The sequence below is a fragment of the Salmo salar genome, chromosome ssa26 (genome assembly GCF_905237065.1).
Source record: "Salmo salar chromosome ssa26, Ssal_v3.1, whole genome shotgun sequence".
Taxonomy (NCBI): Eukaryota; Metazoa; Chordata; class Actinopteri; order Salmoniformes; family Salmonidae; genus Salmo; species Salmo salar.
In genome coordinates, this window is record NC_059467.1 from 5940630 (window position 1) to 5963816 (window position 23187).

Here is a 23187-nt window from a genome sequence, read left to right on the forward strand (position 1 = left end):
ATGCTGCAAAAAGAACACAAGATGTAAAATGCACATAAAATCAGTTTGGATTCAGTCTTGTGTCAGGTGAATTTTTGTGTCCTCATCTTTAATCTAATAATTTTCACAATTCAAACTGCTCCCTTTTAATTGCTACCATGGTTATGCATATGCTTTTGCATATCTCTTCTGTAAGAAACATTTCAATTTAGCCCTATCCATTTAGGCCAATTCCCACAAATGTAAGGGGTTAAGGGAGATGTAGTGGAACCAATTTGTGAGGTAGGATTGTATGTGATGAAATGTTTGCAATCACGTTCAAACTGGCTGACATTTGTGGTGGATTTGGGATTACAGTATATTCAATCTGACACTGCCTCACTCTCCATTCCTCTCAGAGTTGGATTCCTTGTTTAGTTTACTTGTCTCACAGATATTCATTGACTAAAGGACCAGGGGCCGTATTTATCAAGCTGGTTTAGCATCAACTCCCCCTGTCCATTTAATCTTATTCATTGTGATCTTAAAGGCTAAACTGATCCTAAATCAGCACTCCTCTGAGACGCTTGATACATATGGCCTCAAATTAGTGATACATTATTATCTGCTATGAAGTGAATCTGGCCAGCTGGATTGTGTGTTGGTGGTGACTCAGACAGTGGCCTAAAAAGAAGGGACTCCATCAGTCAGCCAGTTTCTCACTACATTGGCAGGATTCCTTCTCTTCTCCTTGACTCATCCTTCCACCAGGGCACCATAGCAGTAGACACTATGTAGGGGGACACACTGGCCATATCCAAAATCTGTCTTGCCTACTACTTACTAAAACTACATAGGCCTATTATGTAGTAATCATACTACATACCATTTAGAACGTAGCCTACTGTTTAGTAAAAACGAATGCAGTGGACAACAAATATCAACACCCGTCATGAGAATGGATAATCTAATGCACAATTGTGTTGATTCACACCATTAGTTCATTTATGTTCAGCGAGTCTCCTTATCTGATTATCAGATGATTATCAGCTGTTGTCAAACACAAGTGACTCAGCAAAGACGATTTTCTTCCTAAAAAGTGTGCAGTGAATTCTACTAGATAAAAAGTTGAAATGAGTATAACATCCTGGCATTTAAAGCATACTCGATTTTCACATACTATAAAAAATTTTTGCATACATTATTATATTCCTACTATTTAGAACGCACATATTGGTATTTGGACACGGCCACTATCTGTCTCAAATCACACCCTATTCCCTATATATAGTGCACTAATTTGACCAACGAGGAGGCTATTTAGCTAAACTGGGCAAAAAAAATTGCATAAAAAAGAGTGCACTATGGAGAATAAGGTGTAATTTGATATTTGAACAAAGCTAACCACCACATTTAACCATGCAAACCACCACATTTAACCGTGGCAAGGTGACTGGAAATATGGTTGAATACAGAGTACTTATTCCCTCCATAAGGCAATCAAACAGGCAAAACGTCAGTACAGAGACAAAGTGGAGTCGCAATTCAACGGCTCAGACTCGAGACATATGTGGCAGGGTCTACAGACAATCATGGATTACAAAGGGAAAACCAGCCACGTCGTGGACACCGACGTCTTGCTCCCGGACAAGCTAAACTTCTTCTTTGCCCTCTTTGAAGATAACATAGTGCCACTAACGTGGCCCGCTCCCAAGAACTGTGGGCTCTCGTTCTCCGTGGCCGACGTGAGTAAGACATTTAAATGTGTTAACCCTCGCAAGGCTGACGGCCCAGACAGCATCCCTACCCGCGTCCTCAGAGCATGCGCAGACCAGCTGGCTGGTGTGTTTACGGACATATTCAATCTCTCCCTATCCCAGTCTGCTGTCCCCACTTACTTCAAGATGTCCACCATTGTTCCTGTACTCAAGAAAGCAAAGGTAACTGAACTAAATGACTATCTATCATGAAGTGCTTTGAGGGGCTTTGAGTTAAGGATCATATCACCTCTACCTTACCTGACACCCTATCCCATCTGGACGAGACGAATACCTATGTAAAAATGCTGTTCATTGAATATAGCTCAGCCTTTAACACCATAGTACCCTCCACGCTCATCATTAAGCCTGGGGCCCTGGGTCTGAACCCTGTGCAACTGGGTCCTGGACTTCCTGACCGGCCGCCCCTAGGTGGTGAAAGTAGAAAACAACACCTCCACTTCGCTGTTCGTCAACACAGGGGCCCCACAAGGGTGCATGCTCAGGCCCCTCACGTACTCCCTGTTCACCCATGATTGCGTGGCCACGCATGTCTCCAACTCAATCATCAAGTTTGCAGATGACACAACAGTTGCAGGCCTGGTTACCAACAATGACAAGACAGCCTAGAGGCAGGAGGTGAGGGCCCTGGCGGAGTGGTGCGAGGAAATTATCCTCTCCAACAACGTCAATAAAATGAAGGAGCTGATTGTGGACTTTAGGAAATAGCAGAGAGAGCATGCCCCTATCCACATCGACGGGACAGTAGTGGAGAAGGTGAAAAGCTTCAAGTTCCTCGTGGGACACATCACCGACATTCTGAAATGGTCCACCCACACAGACAGTGGGGTGAAGAAAGCGCAACAGCGTCTCTTCAACCTCAGGAGGCTGAAGAAATTTGGCTTGGCCTCTAAGACCCTCACAAATGTTTACAGATACACAATTGAGAGCATCCTGTCAGGCTATATCACCGCCTGGTACGTCAACTGCAGTGCTTGCAACCGCAGGGCTCTCCAGGGGATGGTGCGGTCTGCCCAACGCATCACCGGGGCCACACTGCCTGCCCTCCAGAACACCTACTGCACCCGATGTCACAGGGATGCCAAAAAAATAATCAAGGACATCAACCACCCGAGCCATGGCCTGTTCACCCCGCTGCCATCCAGAAGGCGAGGTCAGTACAGGTGCTTCAAAGCTGGGACCAAGTGACTGAAAAACAGCTTCTATCTCAAGGCCATCAGACTGTTAAATAGCCATCACTAGCCGGCCTCCGCCCGGTTACTCAACTCTGCGCCTTAGAGGCTGCTGCCCTATGTACATGGACTCACTGGTCACTTTAATAATGGATAATAATTGATTTTATTTGTAGTATACTATAGTAAATATCACAGCATACTACAGTCTGCAAAAACACTACAGTAAATGTAACTGTAGTATTTTTTTATGTGGGTCAGTCAGTGTCTGTGCCTGGTCCTGTGCCAGTGATAGCGTGGAGGCTGAGTGGAGCGGGCACGGCGGATGCGGATCACACCGGCAGGACTCTGGCACCAACTGAGAGATGGGGGGCAGCCACTATCTGAACTTGTCCAATTATACTGAACTAAAATGGGGGGCAGCCACTATCTGAACTTGTCCAATTATACTGAACAAAAATATAAACGCTAAATGCAACAATTTCAAATATTTTACTGCGTTACAGTTGATATAAGGAAATCAGTCAATTTAAGTAAATTCATTAGACCCTTATCTATGGATTTCACATGACTGGGATTACAGATATGCATCTGTTGGTAACAGATACCTTAAAAAAAAGGTAGGGGTGTGGATCAGAATATCATTCGGTATCTGGTGTGACCAGCATTTACCCCATGCAGTACGACACATCTCCTTCGCATAGATTTGATCAGGCTGATGATTGTGGCCTGTGGAATGTTGTCCAACTCCTCTTCAATGGCTGTGCGAAGTTGCTGGATATTGACGGGAACTGGAGCACGATGTCGTACACGTCAATCCAGAGCATCCCAAATATTCTCAATGAGTGACATGTCTGGTGAGTTTGCAGGCCATGGAAGAACTGGGACATTTTCAGCTTCCAGGAATTGTGTACAGATCCTTGCGACATGGGGCTATGCATTATCATGCTGAAAAATGAAGTGATGGTGGCAGATGAGTGGCTTTTTAATGTCCCCAGCACAAGTTGCACCTGTGTAATGATCATGCTGTTTAATCAGCTTCTTCATATGCCACACCTGTCAGGTTGATGGATTATCTTGGCAAAGGTGAAATGCTCACTAACAGGGATGTATACAAATTTGTGCATAACATTTAAGTGAAATAAGCTTTGTGTGCATATGGAACATTTCTGGGATCTTTTATTTCAGCTCATGAAACATGGGACCAACACTTTACATGTTGCGTTTATAGTTTTGTTCAGTGTAGAAACACTCGATTTGGTGTTCCATTGCACTACGCTTTGAAACATTTTGTTACGATGTGCCCTAATGAACACGTCCATGCCCTGTTTTGTGTGTCTCGTGCCTCATAGATGGAGATTTTGCTTGTGTACTTGCAAAACGAGTTTGAGTTTGTTAGTGGACATATCCTCCTAATGTTTCAAAGATTTGCTGTGTTGAACGCACCTCTGGGTTGGGACCGCATCCAGGTAAATGGGTGACATAATTTTTCTTGCTTAATACTGAGTGTGTTTTAGTGTTAATCTTTACATTGAATAATGCTTACGATGCTATGCCTTTCTTTGTCATTAGAGAAGGCATTCATTTAAAAAGAGAATAATATTGGTGAACAGTACTGTTTTGGTGAAAGTCAGCCGTGTTTCAGGCCGTGCCTCAGACATTGTGTGTCCCAAATGGCCCTATGCGCCCTGGTCAAACGTAGTGCACAACATTGGGAACAAGTTGCCATTTGGGACGCAGACACTTTTCTGTCATCTTTTCCCCTGCTAGCTGATGCCTGAACCTTAGCAGGCAGACAGGATGTCGACTGTGAAAGCGGCGAACATGCCGTTCCCTGATTGCTGTTCTTTCTCTTTCATTCCCCAGATGTGGGGAGAGCAGTCCACGCGCCCGCCCACATCACAGAGAAGGTGGTGGAGCTCTTCAGGAGTAAAAGCGAATTTACCTTCCTGGCCTCCATTCAGCAGAAGTCCTCTACGTCAGGAGTCATCTTCTCCATCCATGAATCTGAACACAGGTAATGCATATTTAATAATTTTATTACTGCCTTTTCAGCAGCTACTTTCTCTATCTGCCACCACTATCGTCAACTAACTTTCCCAGCTGTGACTTTGAATGGCCCCTGTTGGAATTGAACCCACAGATTACTTCTTGCAGCATTCATTGAGCATTTGCAAGACGAATTTGATCAGCCCATTGAAAATATCAATGTCAGATTACTCTGCTTTTGTGAGTGATGGAGGGAAAGGAGTGGGAGATGTGTAACTTTCTGACTGCATGCTTTTCTGCTTGCATGAATTGAAAAGAAAAAATGAGTTGCCCTCTTAAACTGGTAAATGACAGAAGGAAAATCATACTTGAAGGATGAACAGACAATGTAGTCATTGATAATCCAGCATTTGTACAAACTGCACACTGACATGTTGCTTTAACCTTAATTCCCCCTCCAGCCATTTCAAATAACTTCAGTCACAAACGTATATTATCTCTGTATTTTGTGTGTATTTGTGTCTGTTTGTGAGTTGTGCCCTTATTACAGTCAACACACATATACAGTAAGCTCCAAAAGTATTGGGACAGTGATAAATGTGTTGTTATTTTGGCTCTGTACTCCAAAACTGTGGATTTGAAATGATACAATGAATGAGAACGTTACAGAGGCATAAATATCATCCCCCACAAAAATGCTAACCTCCCCTCATATTGTAATGGTGAGAGGTTAGCATGTCTTGGGGGTATGATATTTGATTCATTCAGGATTATCCATAATCATTGTAGCATCCACATTAACGTAGAAGTGTTTAGAAACATATTATATTCTTATATACAATAAAAGTGTCTCCAAAATGACACAATACATTATTTACCATTCATTTCTATTGGACACAAATAGACAATACCCTCAAATTAAAGCTGTCAGTCTGCACTTTACCCTCAAAGTCATTATATCATTTAAAATCCAAAGTGCTGGAGTACAGAGCCAAAACACCAACAAAAATTGGAGCTCACTGTATTTTATCTTGAGAAGAATATATTGGAATATAACACAATAACATAGAAAGGATATTTTTCACAAAGTATTGCTGAGTGTGCATGTGTGAAACACCATTTGGCAGCAATTACAACTGTCTGTCTTTTTGGGTAAGTCTCTAAGAGTTTTGCACACCTGGATTGTGCAATATGTGCACTTTATTATTTTCAAAATTCTTCAAGCTCTGCCAAGTTGTTGTTCATTGCTATACAGACATTTTTAAGTCTTGCCATATAGCAGATTTAAGTCAAAACTGTAACTCAGACAATCAGGAACATTCACTGTCTTCTTAGTAAACAACTCCAGTGTAGATTTGTTCTTGTGTTTTAGGTTATGGTCCTGCTGAAAGGTGAATTTCTCTCCCAGTGTCTGGTCGGAAGGTTTTCCTCTAGGATTCTGCCTGTGCTTAGCTCCATTCCATTTCGTTCTATCCTCACACTAAAAAATGCTGGGTTACGGGCCTCCCGAGTGGCGCAGTGGTCTTAGGCACTGCATCGCACTGCTAGCTGTGTCACTAGAGATTCTGGGTTCGAGGTCCGGCTCTGTCGCAGCCGGGCGTGACCGGGTGACCCATGGGACGGCGCACAATTGACCCAGCGTCGTCCGGGTTAGGGGAGGGTTTGGCCGGCAGGGATGTGCTTGTCCCATCGCACACTAGTAACTCCTGTGGCAGGCTAGGTGCATCGCACGCTGACACGGTCGCCAGGTGTAAGGTGTTTCCTCTGACACATTGGTGCAGCTTGCTTCCGGGTTAAGTGGGCGTTGTGTCAAGAAGCAGTGTGGCTTGGTTGGGTTGTGTTTCCGAGGACGCACGGCTCTCAACCTTCGCCTCTCCCGAGTCAGTATGGGACAGATACTGGTGGACAAGGAGGCATACAAGCAAAGGATGGAGAGGACCCTCTCTTCAGGGAACTCAAGGGTGGCCTGGCAAGGGATTAAAAAGACTGATGTTTTGAAGTTGTTCTGGGGATGTAACGCACACAAAAGCCCAGGCCCTGACAAAATAAGTGGACATGTGTTAAAGCTGTAAGAACCGACGCGGGAGATTAGAAGCAGGTACGGAGAGTTGAACAATTAATTTAGCACAGACATGGAACAGGACAGGAACATGGTCAGCACCGGGTAACAATGACATACAAACGTTAATGCAGAAGCTGGGAACAGAGCGTTGGAACAGACAGATATAGGGGAGGTAATAAAACGGGAGATTGAGTCCAGGTGAGTGTAATGAATCGCTGATGCGTGTGACGAGGGAAGCAGGTGTGCATAATGATGGTGGCAGGAGTGCGCAATGCAGGGCAGCCTGGTGCCCTCGAGCGCCAGGGAGGGAGAGCAGGAGTAGGCGTGCCAGTACCCCCCCCCCCCCAGGGGCGCCACACGGCATCCCACCTGGACGAGCATGACGGGCCGGCCAAGGCATGGGCGCTGGACCAGTCGGCTGGAGCGTAGAAGCCAGACGAACCGGCAGAGGCATAGGAGTCTGGCGAACTGGCAGATGCATAGGAGCCTGACGATCCGGTTGAGGCGTGCCAGCCTGATGATCCCGCTGGAACGTGGGAGCCTGGTGAGCCGGCTGTGGCGTAGACGCCTGGCGAGCCGGCTGAGGTGTAAAACCCTGGCCATCTGGCTGAGGCCTGACGTGGGATGGGCGCTTCCCGAGCCAAACGGGGCAAGAAAACCTCTTGAGCCAGCTAGGGCGTGGAAGCCCGACGAGCTGGCATAGGCACCCCCGGTTTCATCAGCCCAGCAGAGGAGTTGATGATGTCATTCTTACTCTCCTCAACATGGTACTTCCTGAGCCATCAGTCACAGCGGGTCAAAGTAGGTCCCCACGTGTCAGAGATACACACCACCAACACAGGCTCTCCTCAGGGATGTGTCCCCACTCCTGTACATCTTGTACACTAATAGTTGCATAGACTTCAGGAAGCGTACAACACCTACCTCTACAACATCTATCAGAGGTCAGAACATTGAGATTGATGGGGAATACAAAAATCTGTGTGTCCTCTTTGACAATAAGCTTCAGTGGAGTAAATGTACAGATCTGATATACAAAAAGAGTCAACAGAGACTGTACTTTCTTGAAAAGTTGTGATCTTTTATTGTTCACTGTACTATACTGACATGCTTTTGCAAATCTTTCATTGAGAGTATTTTAACTTTTTGTTTTTGTTGTTGGTTTGTCAATGCCAATGTCAGCCAGAGAAATATGCTGAGAAGGATTAACACTACAGCAAGCAAGGTACTTGGAGTCAAACAGACAGGCCTGGATGAGATCTTTAAGGTCAGGGCCCTCTGCAAGGCTCACAAGCCACCCCCTGTATCCTGACTTTGAATTACTCCCCCCTGGGCACAAGTATAGGAAAAGCAGAACTAGACAATAATTTGTGCCAGGTGTGATAAGTTAAGTACATGTGCTCTTGGATAGCACAACATTTTTGCTCCAGGGACTGAGACGTTTCTCACCATTGAACTGCCCAATACAACGGCCGGAGAAGGGGATGGAGAAATCCACCCAATTCTACCCCTCACACATTTCATGGAACCTTTCACAGGCCCACGAGAAGCAGGATCGCATACGCCTGCAGCTCCCGGCAATAGGTCCAGACTTCCCACCGCAGGAAGAGCCCCGTCAGATCCAGACAGAGGGAAAGGAGACAAACTCGACAACGAGGCCGCTGTTGGAGTCAGCACAGATGTCACAGATACAGGCAGACCCAGCAATAAAGGCGGAGGTAGATCAGGCACCAGGGCGGCGAAGCTATTCTTCATCTCTATCTGTTCCGGACCTCTCGCAGACACTCTAGTCCATATAGCAGCGTGCCGCTACCTTCGGTTTGCACGACTTGTGACATGGGACCAGCACTATTGGAACAAACCTCTTGATGTTCTCCATCTACTCCTCCACAAGATGGAGGAGGAGAAGCAGATGGAGATGACTTCCTTGGCAGGCAAGTTCCAGGTAGCACAGCCCATTCGGATAGGGACAGACGACAAGGCGGTGACCTGTATAAAAATCTACACTGAGTATATCAACTTGCCTTCCCTTATGATTTCATGCCCTTACAACTGGTACAAGGTTCATATGTTACAATTATACTGAACAAAAATATAAACGCAAGATGCAACAATTTCAATGATTTTACTGATTTACAGTTAATAAACTCAGCAAAAAAAGAAACGTCCTCTCACTGTCAACTGCATTTATTTTCAGCAAACTTAACATGTGTAAATATTTCTATGAACATAAGATTCAACAACTGAGACATAAACTGAACAAGTTCCACAGACATGGGACTAACATAAATGTAATAATGTGTTCCTGAACAAAGGGGGGGTCAAAATCTAAAAGTAACAGTCCGTATCTGGTGTGGCCAACAGCTGCATTAAGTACTGCAGTGCATCTCCTCCTCATGGACTGCACCAGATTTGCCAGTTCTTGCTGTGAGATGTTACCCCACTCTTCCACCAAGGCACCTACAAGTTCCCGGACATTTCTGGAGGGAATGGCCCTAGCCCTCACCCTCCGAACCAACAGGTCCCAGATGTGCTCAATGGGATTGAGATCCGGGCTCTTCGCTGGCCATGGCAGATCACTGACATTCTTGTCTTGCAGGAAATCAAGCACAGAACGAGCAGTATGGCTGGTGGCATTATGATGCTGGAGGGTCATGTCAGGATGAGCCTGCAGGAAGGGCACCACATGAGGGAGGAGGATGTCTCCCCTGTATCGCACAGAGTTGAGAATGCCTGCAATGACCACAAGCTCAGTCTGATGATGCTGTGACACACCGCCCCAGACCATGACGGACCCTCCACCTCCAAATCGATCCCACTCCAGAGTACAGGCTTCAGTGTAACGCTCATTCCTTCAACGATAAACGCGAATCCAACCATCACCCCTGGTGAGACAAAATTGCAACTCATCAGTGAAGAGCACTTTTTGCCAGTTCTGTCTGGTCCAGCGACGGTGGGTTTGTGCCAATAGGCGATGTTGTTGCCGGTGATGTCTGGTGAGGACCTGCCTTACAACATGCCTACAAGCCCTCAGTCTAGCCTCTCTCAGCCTATTTCGGACAGTTTGAGCACTGGTGAAGGGATTGTGCATTCCTGGTGTAACCCGGGCAGTTGTTGTTGCCATCCTGTACCTGTCCCGCAGGTGTGATGTTCGGATGTACCGATCCTGTGCAGGTGTTGTTACACGTGGTCTGCCACTGCGAGGACGATCAGCTGTCCATCCTGTCTCCCTGTAGCGCTGTCTTCGACGTCTCACAGTACAGACATTGCAATTTATTGCCCTGGCCACATCTGCAGTCCTCATGCCTCCTTGCAGCATGCCTAAGGTACGTTCACGCAGATGAGCAGGGACCCTGGGCATCTTTCTTTTGGTGTTTTTCAGAGTCAGTAGAAAGGCCTCTTAAGTTTTCATAACTGTGACCTTAACTTCTTATGGGCAGGTGGGACGGTAGCCAACATCTGGTGAAATTGCAGAGCGCGAAATTCAAACTACAGAATTATAAATATTTAACTCTCATAAAATCACAAGTGTGATACATCAAACTAAAGCTTAACTTCTTGTTAATCCAGCCGCTGTGTCAGATTTCAAAAAGGCTTTACGGCGAAAGCACACCATGCGATTATCTGAGGACAGCAACCCGCATACAAAGGCATGAAAAACATATTTCAACCAGGCAGGTGCGCCACGAAAGTCAGAAATAGCGATATAATAAATGCCTTACCTTTGATGATCTTCTTCTGTTGGCACTCCAAAAGGTCCCAGATACATCACAAATGGTCCTTTTGTTCGATAATGTCCTTTATATCCATAAAAACTCAGTTTAGCTGGCGCACTTCAGTGAATAATCCACCCAGTTTCCCTCCATCAAAATGTATACAAAATGAATCCCAAACGTTACTAATAAACTTTTCCAAAGAAGTCAAACAACGTTTATAATCAAACCTCAGGTACTCTAATACGTAAATAAATGAAAAAATTCAAGTCAGAAAATCGTTATTGTCTTTCCCGGAGAAAAATACCAAAGAATGCGCTCTCTTCCACGCGCTTGGAAACACTACAGTCAAAATGAAAGAAAAACTGAAAAACTGCAATTTCTGGCTCATTTTTCCAAAAACCAGCCTGAAACTCTTTCTAAAGACTGTTGACATCTTGTGGAAGCCCTAGGAACTGCAATCTGGGAGGACTTCACCTTATAATAAAAGTGACAGCCATTGAAAATAGTGGTAGGCTGAATTTTTCTTTTTTGGGATGGTTTGTCCTCAGGGTTTCGCCTGCCGTATCAGTTCTGTTATACTCACAGACATTATTTTAACAGTTTTAGAAACTTTAGAGTGTTTTATATCCAAATCTACCAATTATATGCATATCCTAGCTTCTGGGCCTGAGTAACAGGCAGTTTACTTTGGGCACGCTTTTCATCCAGATGTGAAAATACTGCCCCCTACCCAAGAGAGTTTAATTGCCTACCGTCTGTAAGCTGTTAGTGTCTTAACAACCGTTCCACAGGTGCATGTTCATTCATTGGTTGTGGTTCATTGAACAAGCATGGGAAACAGTGTTTAAACCCTTTACAATGAAGATCTGTGAAGTTATTTGTATTTTTACGAATCATCTTTGAAAGACAGGGTCCTGAAAAAGGGACGTTTCTTTTTTTGCTGAGTTTATAAGGAAATCAGCCAATTTAATTAAAATGATTAGGCCCTAATCTATGGAGTTCACATGACTGGGAATACAGATATGCATCTGTTGGTCACAGATACCTTAAAAGGTAGGGTTGTTTATCAGAATACCAGTCAGTATCTGCTGTGACCACCATTTACCCCATGCAGCACTACCCATCTCCTTCACATAGAGTTGATCAGGCTGATGATTGTGGCCTGTGGAATGTTGTCACTCTCCTCTTCAATCGGTGTGCAAGTTGTTGGATATTGGCGGGACACACTGTCATACACGTTGATTCAAAGCATCCCAAACATGTTCAATGGGTGACATGTCTGGTGAGTATGCAGGCCATGGAAGAACTGAGACATTTTCAGCTTCCAGGAATTGTGTACAGATCCTTGCGACACAAGGTGATGGCGGCAGATGAATGGCATGACAATGGGTCTCAGGATCTCGTCACTGTGCATTGAAATTTTGATCAATAAAATGCAATTGAGTTCGTTGTACGTAGCTAATGCCTGCCCATACCATAACCCCATCGACACATCATGGGGAACTCTGTTCACAATGTTGACAATCGTCAAACCGCTTGCCGCATAACACCATACATGTGGTCGGCGGTTATAAGTCCGGTTGGACGTACTGCCAAAGTCTCTAAAACGACGTTTGAGGTGGCTTATGATAGGCAATTGAACATTAAATTATCTGGCAACAGCTCTGGTGGACGGTCCTTCCCTCAAAACTTGAGACATCTGTGGCATTGTGATGTGTGACAAAACTGCACATTTTTTAATGCCTTTTATTGTTCCCTGCACAAGGTGCATCTGTGTAATGACCATGCTGACTCGACTCGACTTGGCTTGGTCTTAGAATGCACGACTTGGAATATATTTCCACCCCGCCCATCTGAGCGCAAATGAGCTGATATAAGACAGGTAAATTGCCATACATGGCGTTAGGGCTGGAAAATGCCAGTGTGCCAGTTTTTACATGACAAAATTGCTAACTAATATGGGTTTGACAATAGCGCCGCCTTAATTAACGCCAGCCAAAAATAGAGCCTTATGTGTTAATTTGTGTGTGTTAGTAACTGCTGGCTGCAACTCCTAATGTGTGTTTGTTTGTGTTACAACGGCTGGCCCCAGTGACAAAGCTATACAGGTATCTTATCCAAGTCATCTCAAGAACAGGAGGCTGCAGTTACAACAGGTATGAACTGACCAAATATGCTTGGAAAGTGGAGACCTCATAGAACGTTAAAAAGTAAACAGTACTGGAGACAACTTGCAGTTTTAGAGACACGTTGCGTTGACTAACAATAAATATTTGTGGTGGCTAATTAATGGTAAATAAGTTAATTGTTTCCCCCACAGCCAAGGTGATTACCTAGCCAGCTTAATTTGTTTACATTTAGTTAGCGATTCTAGAGTTTGTACACAACTTTACTAGCTACAGTAGTGCTGCCTTGTCAGACCTGGGTTAAAAACGTACATATTTAAGTATTTGCATTTTTAAAGTCTTATTTTATTTGCGTTTGAGTATTTTCAAATAATGTGGCTGAGTCAACTACTTCTATCTGTAAAATTTGAAAGTGTTTTTTTTCCTATAAATACTATATGTGGTAGAATGTAAAAATGTAATCTGTTTTGTTTGCATTCAACTTTGCATTCAATGCAAATGACTCGACCGGATGACAAGTACCAACAGTATATTCATGTGCCTGTATGGTGTACATTTTAGGGACAGTCTCACCCCTCCTACACTAAATTGTCAACCCATCCTCACAGCTATCTCCTCCTTGATGCTGAGGGTGTCCTAAAGCGTACACTGTACTCTTATATTTTGTTTAATTATTTTGATACATTTTCTTTTTTTCTTTTTAGAGGGTAGATCAGCTTTAATATTGCAGATATAGTAGATTGCAGCAACCATGTCACAGGTGTCATCAGGAATGGACCAAGGCGCAGCGGGATGCGTGCTCAACATACTATTTATTAAATACGTGAACACGAAAAAACAAGAAAATATAGAAACACGACAGGAACAGTTTTGCAGGCTAACAAAACGCAGTGCAAAAACAACTACCCACAAAACACAAAGACAAACACACCCTATTATATAGGACTCCCAATCAAAGGCAACTCAACACACCTGCCTCCAACCCCAATTAACTATACATAGAAAAACAAACCTAACTAGACAAAAATGCAGCAATACAACCTAGAACATACAACCTAGAACATACATCCAACACCCAGGAACACATAAATCAAACACCCCTCACAACACACACAAAAACCACCACCATACAAAACAAACATCCCTCTGTCACGTCCTAACCAAAATACTAAACCACTACTCCCTCTGCTGGTCAGGACATGACAGTACCCCACCCTAAAGGTGCAGACCCCGGAATGCACCTTAAAAAACAAAACACAAAATTCCCCAATACCCCAACAAAACCAAAAAGCAATACCCCCTAAACAATAAGGGAGGGAAGGGAGGGTGGCTGCCGTCAACGACGGCACTGTGCTACACCCTCCCTCCCCAACCCACCTATCCTGGAGGTGGCTCTGGTTCCGGCCTCCTGCCCTCCAGGTTATAGGCAGACTCATTGGGGTCCGGGTCGTAGAGAGACCCCCTCGGTTCCGGGTCGCAGGCGGACCCCCTCGGTTCCGGGTCGCAGGCGGACTCCTCGGTTCCGGGTCGCAGGCGGACCGCCTCGGTTCCGGGTCGCAGGCGGACCCCTTCAGTTCCGGGTCGTAGGCGGGCCACTCTGGCAGATCCGGCGCGACGGGCCACTCTGGCAGATCCGGCGCGACGGGCCACTCTGGCAGATCCGGCGCGACGGGCCACTCTGGCAGATCCGGCGCGACGGGCCACTCTGGCAGATCCGGCGCGACGGGCCACTCTGGCAGATCCGGCGCGACGGGCCACTCTGGCTGATCCGGGCAGACGGGCCACTCTGGCTGATGCGGGCAGACGGGCCACTCTGGCTGATGCGGGCAGACGGGCCACTCTGGCTGATGCGGGCAGACGGGCCACTCTGGCTGATGCGGGCAGACGGGCCACTCTGGCTGATGCGGGCAGACGGGCCACTCTGGCTGATGCGGGCAGACGGGCCACTCTGGCTGATGCGGGCAGACGGGCCACTCTGGCTGATCCGGGCAGACGGGCCACTCTGGCTGATCCGGGCAGACGGGCCACTCTGGCTGATCCGGGCAGACTGGGCCACTCTGGCAGCTCTGGCGACTCCTGACTGGCGGGAGGCTCTGGCGACTCCTGACTGGCGGGAGGCTCTGGCGACTCCTGACTGGCGGGCGGCTCTGGCGACTCCTGACTGGCGGGCGGCTCTGGCGACTCCTGACTGGCGGGCGGCTCTGGCGACTCCTGACTGGCGGGCGGCTCTGGCGACTCCTGACTGGCGGGCGGCTCTGGCGGCTCCTGACTGGCGGGCGGCTCTGGCGGCTCCTGACTGGCGGGCGGCTCTTGCGGCTCCTGACTGGCGGGCGGCTCTTGCGGCTCCTGACTGGCGGGCGGCTCTGGCGGCTCCTGACTGGCGGGCGGCTCTGGCGGCTCCTGACTGGCGAGCGGCTCTGGCGGCTCATGACTGGCGAGGCTGGGCTGATGCACTAGATGCCTGATGCGTGGGGCTGGTACTGGACGTGCCAGCCTGGAGACACGCACCTCAAGGCTAGTGCGTGTAGCGGGAAACACTGGACCGAAAAGGCGCACTGGCGGTCTTGAGCACAGGGTTGGCATCACCCCTTCAGGCTGGATGCCCACTCTCCCCTGGCACATACGGGGCGCTGGTACTGCGCGTACCGGCCTGAAAATACCAGGCCTCACCATAGCACCTACCCCAATACACGGGACCTGTCCAGTCTGTTTCTGTCCAAAAAGGGTACGGGGAGCTGGCCTGGGTCTCCAACCTCGCCCCGCCAAACAGCCCTTGTGCCCCCCCCCAAAACAATTATTGGGTCTGCCTCTCGGGCTCCCTTACCAGCCATGTTCCCCAGTCCTCGCCAGAATTCCTCTGCTGCTTGGTCCTGGTATGGTGGGAAGTTCTGTCACGGTTGTCGTCAGGAATGGACCAAGGCGCAGCAGGATGCGTGCTCAACATACTATTTATTAAATACGTGAACACGAAAAAACAAGAAAATATACAAACACGACAGGAACAGTTTTGCAGGCTAACAAAACGCAGTGCAAAAACAACTACCCACAAAACACAAAGACAAACACACCCTATTATATAGGACTCCCAATCAAAGGCAACTCAACACACCTGCCTCCAACCCCAATTAACTATACATAGAAAAACAAACCTAACTAGACAAAAATGCAGCAATACAACCTAGAACATACAACCTAGAACATACATCCAACACCCAGGAACACATAAATCAAACACCCCTCACAACACACACAAAAACCACCACCATACAAAACAAACATCCCTCTGTCACGTCCTAACCAAAATACTAAACCACTACTCCCTCTGCTGGTCAGGACGTGACAAACCATCAATGTAATTGTCTGCATCACTTCCAATCCACCATATATTTTTTTGCAAATATATATATATATATATATATAGGACCAGTCAAAAGTAGGACACACCTACTCATTCAAGGGTTTTTCTTTATTTTACTATTTTCTACATTGTAGAATTATAGCGAATACATCAAAACTATGAAATAACACATATGGAGTCATGTAGTAACCAAAAACGTGTTAAACAAATCAGCTTTGTACACTATTGGCATTATCTCAACCAGCTTCACCTGGAATGCTTTTCCAACAGTCTTGAAGGAGTTCCAACATATGCTGGGCACTTGCTGACTGCTTTTCCGTCACTCTGCGGTCCAACACATCCAAAACCATCTCAATTGGGTTGAGGTCAGGTCATTGTGCATCAATCCATCACTCTACTTCTTGGTCAAATAGCTCTTACACAGCCTGGAGGTGTGTTGGGTCATTGTCCTGTTGAAAAACTAATGATAGTCCCACTAAGCGCAAACCAGATGGGATTGCTGCAAAATGCTGCGGTAGCCATGCTGGTTAAGAGTATCTTGAATTCTAAATAACTCAACCACAGTGTCACCAGCAAAGCACCCCCACACCATCACACCTCCTCGTCCATGCGTCACGGTGGGAACCACACATGAAGACATCATCCATTCACCTACTCTGCGTCTCACAAAGACACGGTGGTTGGAACCAAAAATCTCAGATTTTGACTCCTCACACCAAGGACAGATGTCCACCGGTCTAATGTCCATTGCTCGTGTTTTTTGTCCCAAGCAAGTCTCTTCCTCTTATCATGACTTGACTAGCATTAACCTCACTAGGGTAGGGGGCAGCATTCGGAATTTTGGATGAAAAGCGTGCCCAAAGTAAACTGCCTGCTACTCAGGTCCAGAAGCTAGGATATGCATATAATTGGTAGATTTGGATAAAAAACACTCTAAAGTTTCCAAAACTGTTAGAATAATGTCTGTGAGTATAACAGAACTGATTTGGCAGGCAAAAACCTGAGGACAATCCATCCAGGAAGTGCTATTATTTTGAAATGGCTGTTTTTCCATTGAAAGCCTATCCACCATACAAAGACTTATGACCCAGTTCATGATCTCTATGGCTTCCACTACATGTGGCCAGTCGTTAGGCATTGTTTCAGGCTTTTACTCTGAAAAATGAGGGGGAAACACCACTTTCAATGAAAGGACAGTGGAAATTTCCAGACATGAGTCCAGCTTGTGACCGGGAGCGCACCTTTCTTGTTTCTCCTTTTCTATTGATGAAGCTATTGTCCGGCTGAAATATGATCGATTATTTATGACAAAAACAACCTGAGGATTGATTATAAACATCGTTTGACATGTTTCTACGAGCTTTTATGGTACTTTTTAGATTTTTCGTCTGTCTGTTGTGACCGCGCTTTGTTCCAATGGATTACTGAACAAAACGCAACAACAAAACGGAGGTTTTTGAATATAAAGAGGGACTTTATTGAACAAAACGAACATTTATTGTGTAACATGGAGTCTTCGGAGTGTAACCATATGAATATCATCAAAGGTAAGTGATTAATTTTATCCTATTTCTGACTTTTGTTACTCTTCTACTTGGCTGGTTACTGTTTGTAATGGTTTGTCTGCTGGGCGCTGTTCTCAGATAATCGCATGATTTGCTGTCGCCGTAAAGTCTTTTTGAAATCTGACACGGTGGTTGGATTATCAAGAAGTTAATCTTTAAACCAATGTATAACACTTGTATGTTTCATGAATTTTTATAATGAGTATTTCTGTTTTTGAATTTGGCGCCCTGCAATTTCACTGGATGTTGGCCAGGTCCCACACCCCCTAGAGAGGTTAATCTGCTGACTGTTATTTATTTTATCAACTAACTATGTTTACATTTACATTTAAGTCATTTAGCAGACGCTCTTATCCAGAGCGACTTACAAATTGAATGTTTAATTGATACTCAATTATATTATTCTTGCAACAAATAACTCATTAGGAATTTGGGGCACCACAGGAAAAGTTATTTAATAAGTTACCGTCTCCCGAATTAACTCAAGAATATATAGATATCATAAGTCAATAATTAACCTGTCTGGTCTAGGGGGCAGTATTTTCACGGTCGGATGAAAAACGTACCCAAATTAAACAGGTTACTACTCTGGACCAGGAACTAGAATATGCATATTATTAGTAGATTTGGATAGAAAACACTCTGAAGTTTCTAAAACTGTTTGAATGGTGTCTGTGAGTATAACACAACTCATATGGCAGGCAAAAACCTGAGAGAAATCCAAGCAGGAAGTGAAAAGTCTGAGAATTGTAGTTCTTCTTTTGATTCTCTATCGAAGCTCCAGTGTCTGTGGGGTGACATTGCACTTCCTAAGGCTTCCATTGGCTGTCTAAAGCCTTCAGAAAGTGGTTTGAGCATTTTCCTGTCACTGGGCAGAGTATAGGAGCTCAGTTACTGAGTGGTCTGCCTGGCAACAAAGGGATTGGATATGCGCGGTCCCGCGAGCGCGCCCCTCCTTCTTTTTCTTCTTGAATGAATATGCTTTTGTCCGGTTGGAATATTATCAAATTTTTACGTTAAAAATACCATAAAGATTGATTTTAAACAGCGTTTGACATGCTTCTAAGTACGGTAATGGAACATTTTGACTTTTCATCTCTCGTTCCACGCTCGCGCGTTATGCCTTTGGATAAGTGATCTGTACGCACGAACAAAACGGAGGTATTTGGACATAAATATGGATTATTTGGAACAAAAACAACATTTCTTGTTGAAGTAGCAGTCCTGGGAGTGCATTCTGACGAAGTTCAGCAAAGGTAATACAATATTTCTAATACTTATTCTGAGTTTAGGTTTCCCCGAACTTGGTGGGTGTGATGGCTGAGCTATGTACACAGAATATTGAAAAATGTGCTTTCTCCGTAAAGCTATTTTAAAATCTGACACAGCGGTTGCATAAAGGAGTAGTCTATCTATAATTCTTAAAATAATTGTTATGTATTTTGTCAACGTTTATGATGAGTATTTTTTGTAAATTGATTTGCACATTCACCGGGCGTTTTGGTGGGAATACATTTTCTGAATATCCCGCGCCAATGTAAAATGCTGTTTTTGGATATAATTATGAACTTTATCGAACAAAACATACATGTATTGTGTAACATGATGTCCTAGGAGTGTCATCTGATGAAGATCGTCAAAGGTTAGTGCTTCATTTCGCTGTGTTTTGGGTTTTATTGACACATGTCCTTGCTTGGAAAATGGCTGTGTGATTATTTTTGTCTATGTACTCTCCTAACATAAACTAATGTTTTGCTTTCGCTGTAAAGCCTTTTTGAAATCTGACAATGTGGTTAGATTAACGAGAAGTGTATCTTTAAAATGGTGTAAAATAGTCGTATGTTTGATAAAGATGAATTATGACATTTTGTTGTTTTTGAATTTTCCGCCCTGATATTTCACTGTCTGTGTCCCGCTAGCGTCCCACCTAGCCCATAGAAGTTAATCATTTCCTCATATCAGTCTCATTCTGAACGTAGTAGACTTCGTAAATCTGCACAAACCCGGATGTCACTGATCATTCCGTACCACTTGAATTGATTATTTATTTACTAACAAGCTAAATGATAACATAAGATATATACATACACACACACACACACACACACACACACACACACACACACACACACACACACACACACACACACACACACACACACACACACACACACACACACACACACACACACACACACACACACACACACACACACACACACACACACACACACACACACACACACACACACACACGGCAGGGTAGCCTAGTGGTTAGAGCATTGGACTAGTAACTGAAAGGTTGCAAGATCAAATCCCCGAGCTGACAAGGTAAAAATCTGTCGTTCTGCCCCTGAACAAGGCAGTTAACCTCTTACATCTAGACGTTCCGCTAGCGGAACACCTGCTCCAATATCCAATGATGGGCGTGGCGCGAATGACAAATTCCTCTAAAATCCGAAAACTTCCATTTTTCAAACATATGACTATTTTACAGCATTTTAAAGACAAGACTCTCGTTAATCTAACCACACTGTCCGATTTCAAAAAGGCTTTACAGCGAAAGAAAAACATTAGATTATGTCAGCAGAGTACCCAGCCAGAAATAATCAGACACCCATTTTTCAAGCTAGCATATAATGTCACAAAAAACAAAACCACAGCTAAATGCAGCACTAACCTTTGATGATCTTCATCAGATGACAACCCTAGGACATTGTTATACAATGCATGCATGTTTTGTTCAATCAAGTTCATATTTATATCAAAAACCAGCTTTTTTACATTAGCATGTGACGTTCAGAACTAGCATACCCCCCGCAAACATCCGGTGAATTTACTAAATTACTCACGATAAACGTTCACAAAAAGCATAACAATTATTTTAAGAATTATAGATACAGAACTCCTCTATGCACTCGATATGTCCGATTTTAAAATAGCTTTTCGGTGAAAGCACATTTTGCAATATTCTCAGTAGATAGCCCAGCCATCACGGCTAGCCATTTAGACACCGACCAAGTTTAGCCCTGATCAAACTCCGATTTACTATTACAAAAGTTTCATTACCTTTGTTGTCTTCGTCAGAATGCACTCCCAGGACTGCTACTTCAATAACAAATGTTGGTTTGGTCCAAAATAATCCATCGTTACATCCAAATTGCGGCGTTTTGTTCGTGCGTTCCAAGACACTATCCGAAATGGTAAATCAGGGTCGCGAGCATGGCGCAATTCGTGACAAAAGATTTCTATATATTCCATTACCGTACTTCGAAGCATGTCAACCGCTGTTTAAAATCCATTTTTATGCCATTTTTCTCGTAAAAAAGCGATAATATTCCGACCGGGAATCTCCGTTTAGCTAAACAGACAAAGGAAAACAAAGCTTTCGGTCGACGCGGGCACGAGCCTGAGTCTCACAGTACCGTAACCAGCCACTACCCAAACGCGCTACTTTGTTTCAGCCAGAGCCTGCAAAGCCACGATTCAGCATTTTGCCGCCTTCTGAGAGTCCATGTGAGCCGTAGAAAGTGTCACGTAAGAGCAGAGATCTCCTGTAATTGATAGAGATAATCAACCAGGCCAAGAAATGGTCAGACAGGGTACTTCCTGTACAGAATCTTCTCAGGTTTTGGCCTGCCAAATGAGTTCTGTTATACTCACAGACACCATTCAAACAGTTTTAGAAACTTTGGAGTGTTTTCTATCCAAAGCTAATAATTATATGCATAGTCTAGTTTCTGGGCAGGAGTACTAATCAGATTAAATCGGGTACGTTTTTTATCCGTCCGTGAAAATACTGCCCCCTAGCCATAACAGGTTAACCTGTTGGGGCTAGGGGGCAGTAATTTCACGGCTGGATAAAAAAACGTACCCGATTTAATCTGGTTACTAATCCTACCCAGTAACTAGAATATGCATATACTTATTATATATGGATAGAAAACACCCTAAAGTTTCTAAAACTGTTTGAATGGTGTCTGTGAGTATAACAGAACTCATTTGGCAGGCAAAACCCTGAGACATTTTCTGACAGGAAGTGGATACCTGATGTGTTGAATTACCTTTAAGCCTATGCCATTGAAACACACAGGGGTTGATGAATGTTTTGGCACTTCCTATTGCTTCCACTAGATGTCACCAGCCTTTACAAAGTGTTTTGAGTCTTTTACTGTGAGATCTGACCGAACAAGAGCCATGGAACGGTGATGGCCGATTAGACTCTGGCGCGCGAGTTCATGTTGGGTACCCTCGTTCCAATACGTTATAAAAGAGAATGCATTCGTCCACCTTGAATATTATTCATGTTCTGGTTAAAAAAGGCCCTAATGATTTATGCTATACAACGTTTGACATGTTTGAACGAACGTAAATATATTTTTTCCCCTCGTTCATGAAGTGAAGTCCGGCGGGCTTAGATCATGTGCTAACAAGACGGAGATTTTTGGACATAAATGATGAGCTTTTTTGAACAAAACTACATTCGTTATGGACCTGTGATACCTGGAAGTGACATCTGATGAAGAGAATCAAAGGTAATGGATTATTTACATAGTATTTTCGATTTTAGATCTCCCCAACATGGCGGCTAGTCTGTATCGCAACGCGTATTTTTCTGGGCGCAGTGCTCAGATTATTGCAAAGTGTGATTTCCCAGTAAGGTTATTTTTAAATCTGGCAAGTTGATTGCGTTCAAGAGATGTAAATCTATAATTCTTTAAATGACAATATAATATTTTACCAATGTTTTCTAATTTTAATTATTTAATTTGTGGTGCTGACTTGACTGCCGGTTATTGGAGGGAAACGATTTCCTCAACATCAATGCCATAGTAAAACGCTGTTTTTGGATATAAATATGAACTTGATAGAACTAAAAATGCATGCATTGTCTAACATAATGTCCTAGGAGTGTCATCTGATGGAGATTGTAAAAGGTTAGTACATCATTTTAGCTGGTTTTATGGTTTTGGTGACCCTGTCTTTGAATTTACAAAACATTACACACAGCTATTGTCAATGTACTCTCCTAACATAATCTAACTTTATGCTTTCGCCGTAAAACCTTTTTGAAATCGGACAACGTGGTTAGATTAAGGAGATGTTTATCTTTCAAAGGGTGTGAGATAGTTGTATGTTTGAAAAATTAGAATTTTGACATTTATTTGGTTTCAAATTTGCCGCTCTTGAAATGCACCTGCTGTTGATGGAGTGCACCACGGGGGGGACGCTAGCGTCCCACCTAGCCCATAGAGGTTAACCCACTGTTCCTAGGCCGTCATTGAAAATAAGAATTTGTTCTTAACTGACTTGCCTTGTTAAATAAAAGTAACAATAAAATAAAAAACTATATGGTAAAGGTTATTGATTAGAAACTTAATACGATGACAACGGGTCCCTAGAGGACCACGACAACATGAGATTTAAAGAGAGAGAAAGAGAAGCAACACTTGGATACGTTTG

General features: G+C 44.3%; 1 protein-coding gene across 1 annotated transcript in view; it reads left to right on the forward strand.

Moving 5' to 3' along the window:
• LOC106587057 (protein kinase C-binding protein NELL1) overlaps positions 1-23187 on the forward strand; it is a 493867-nt gene that overhangs the window by 23809 nt on the left and 446871 nt on the right. The window contains exon 3 of the mRNA XM_014174942.2: positions 4775-4925. Coding sequence (XP_014030417.2) covers positions 4775-4925 — 151 coding nt within the window. The remainder of the gene's footprint in view (positions 1-4774; positions 4926-23187) is intronic.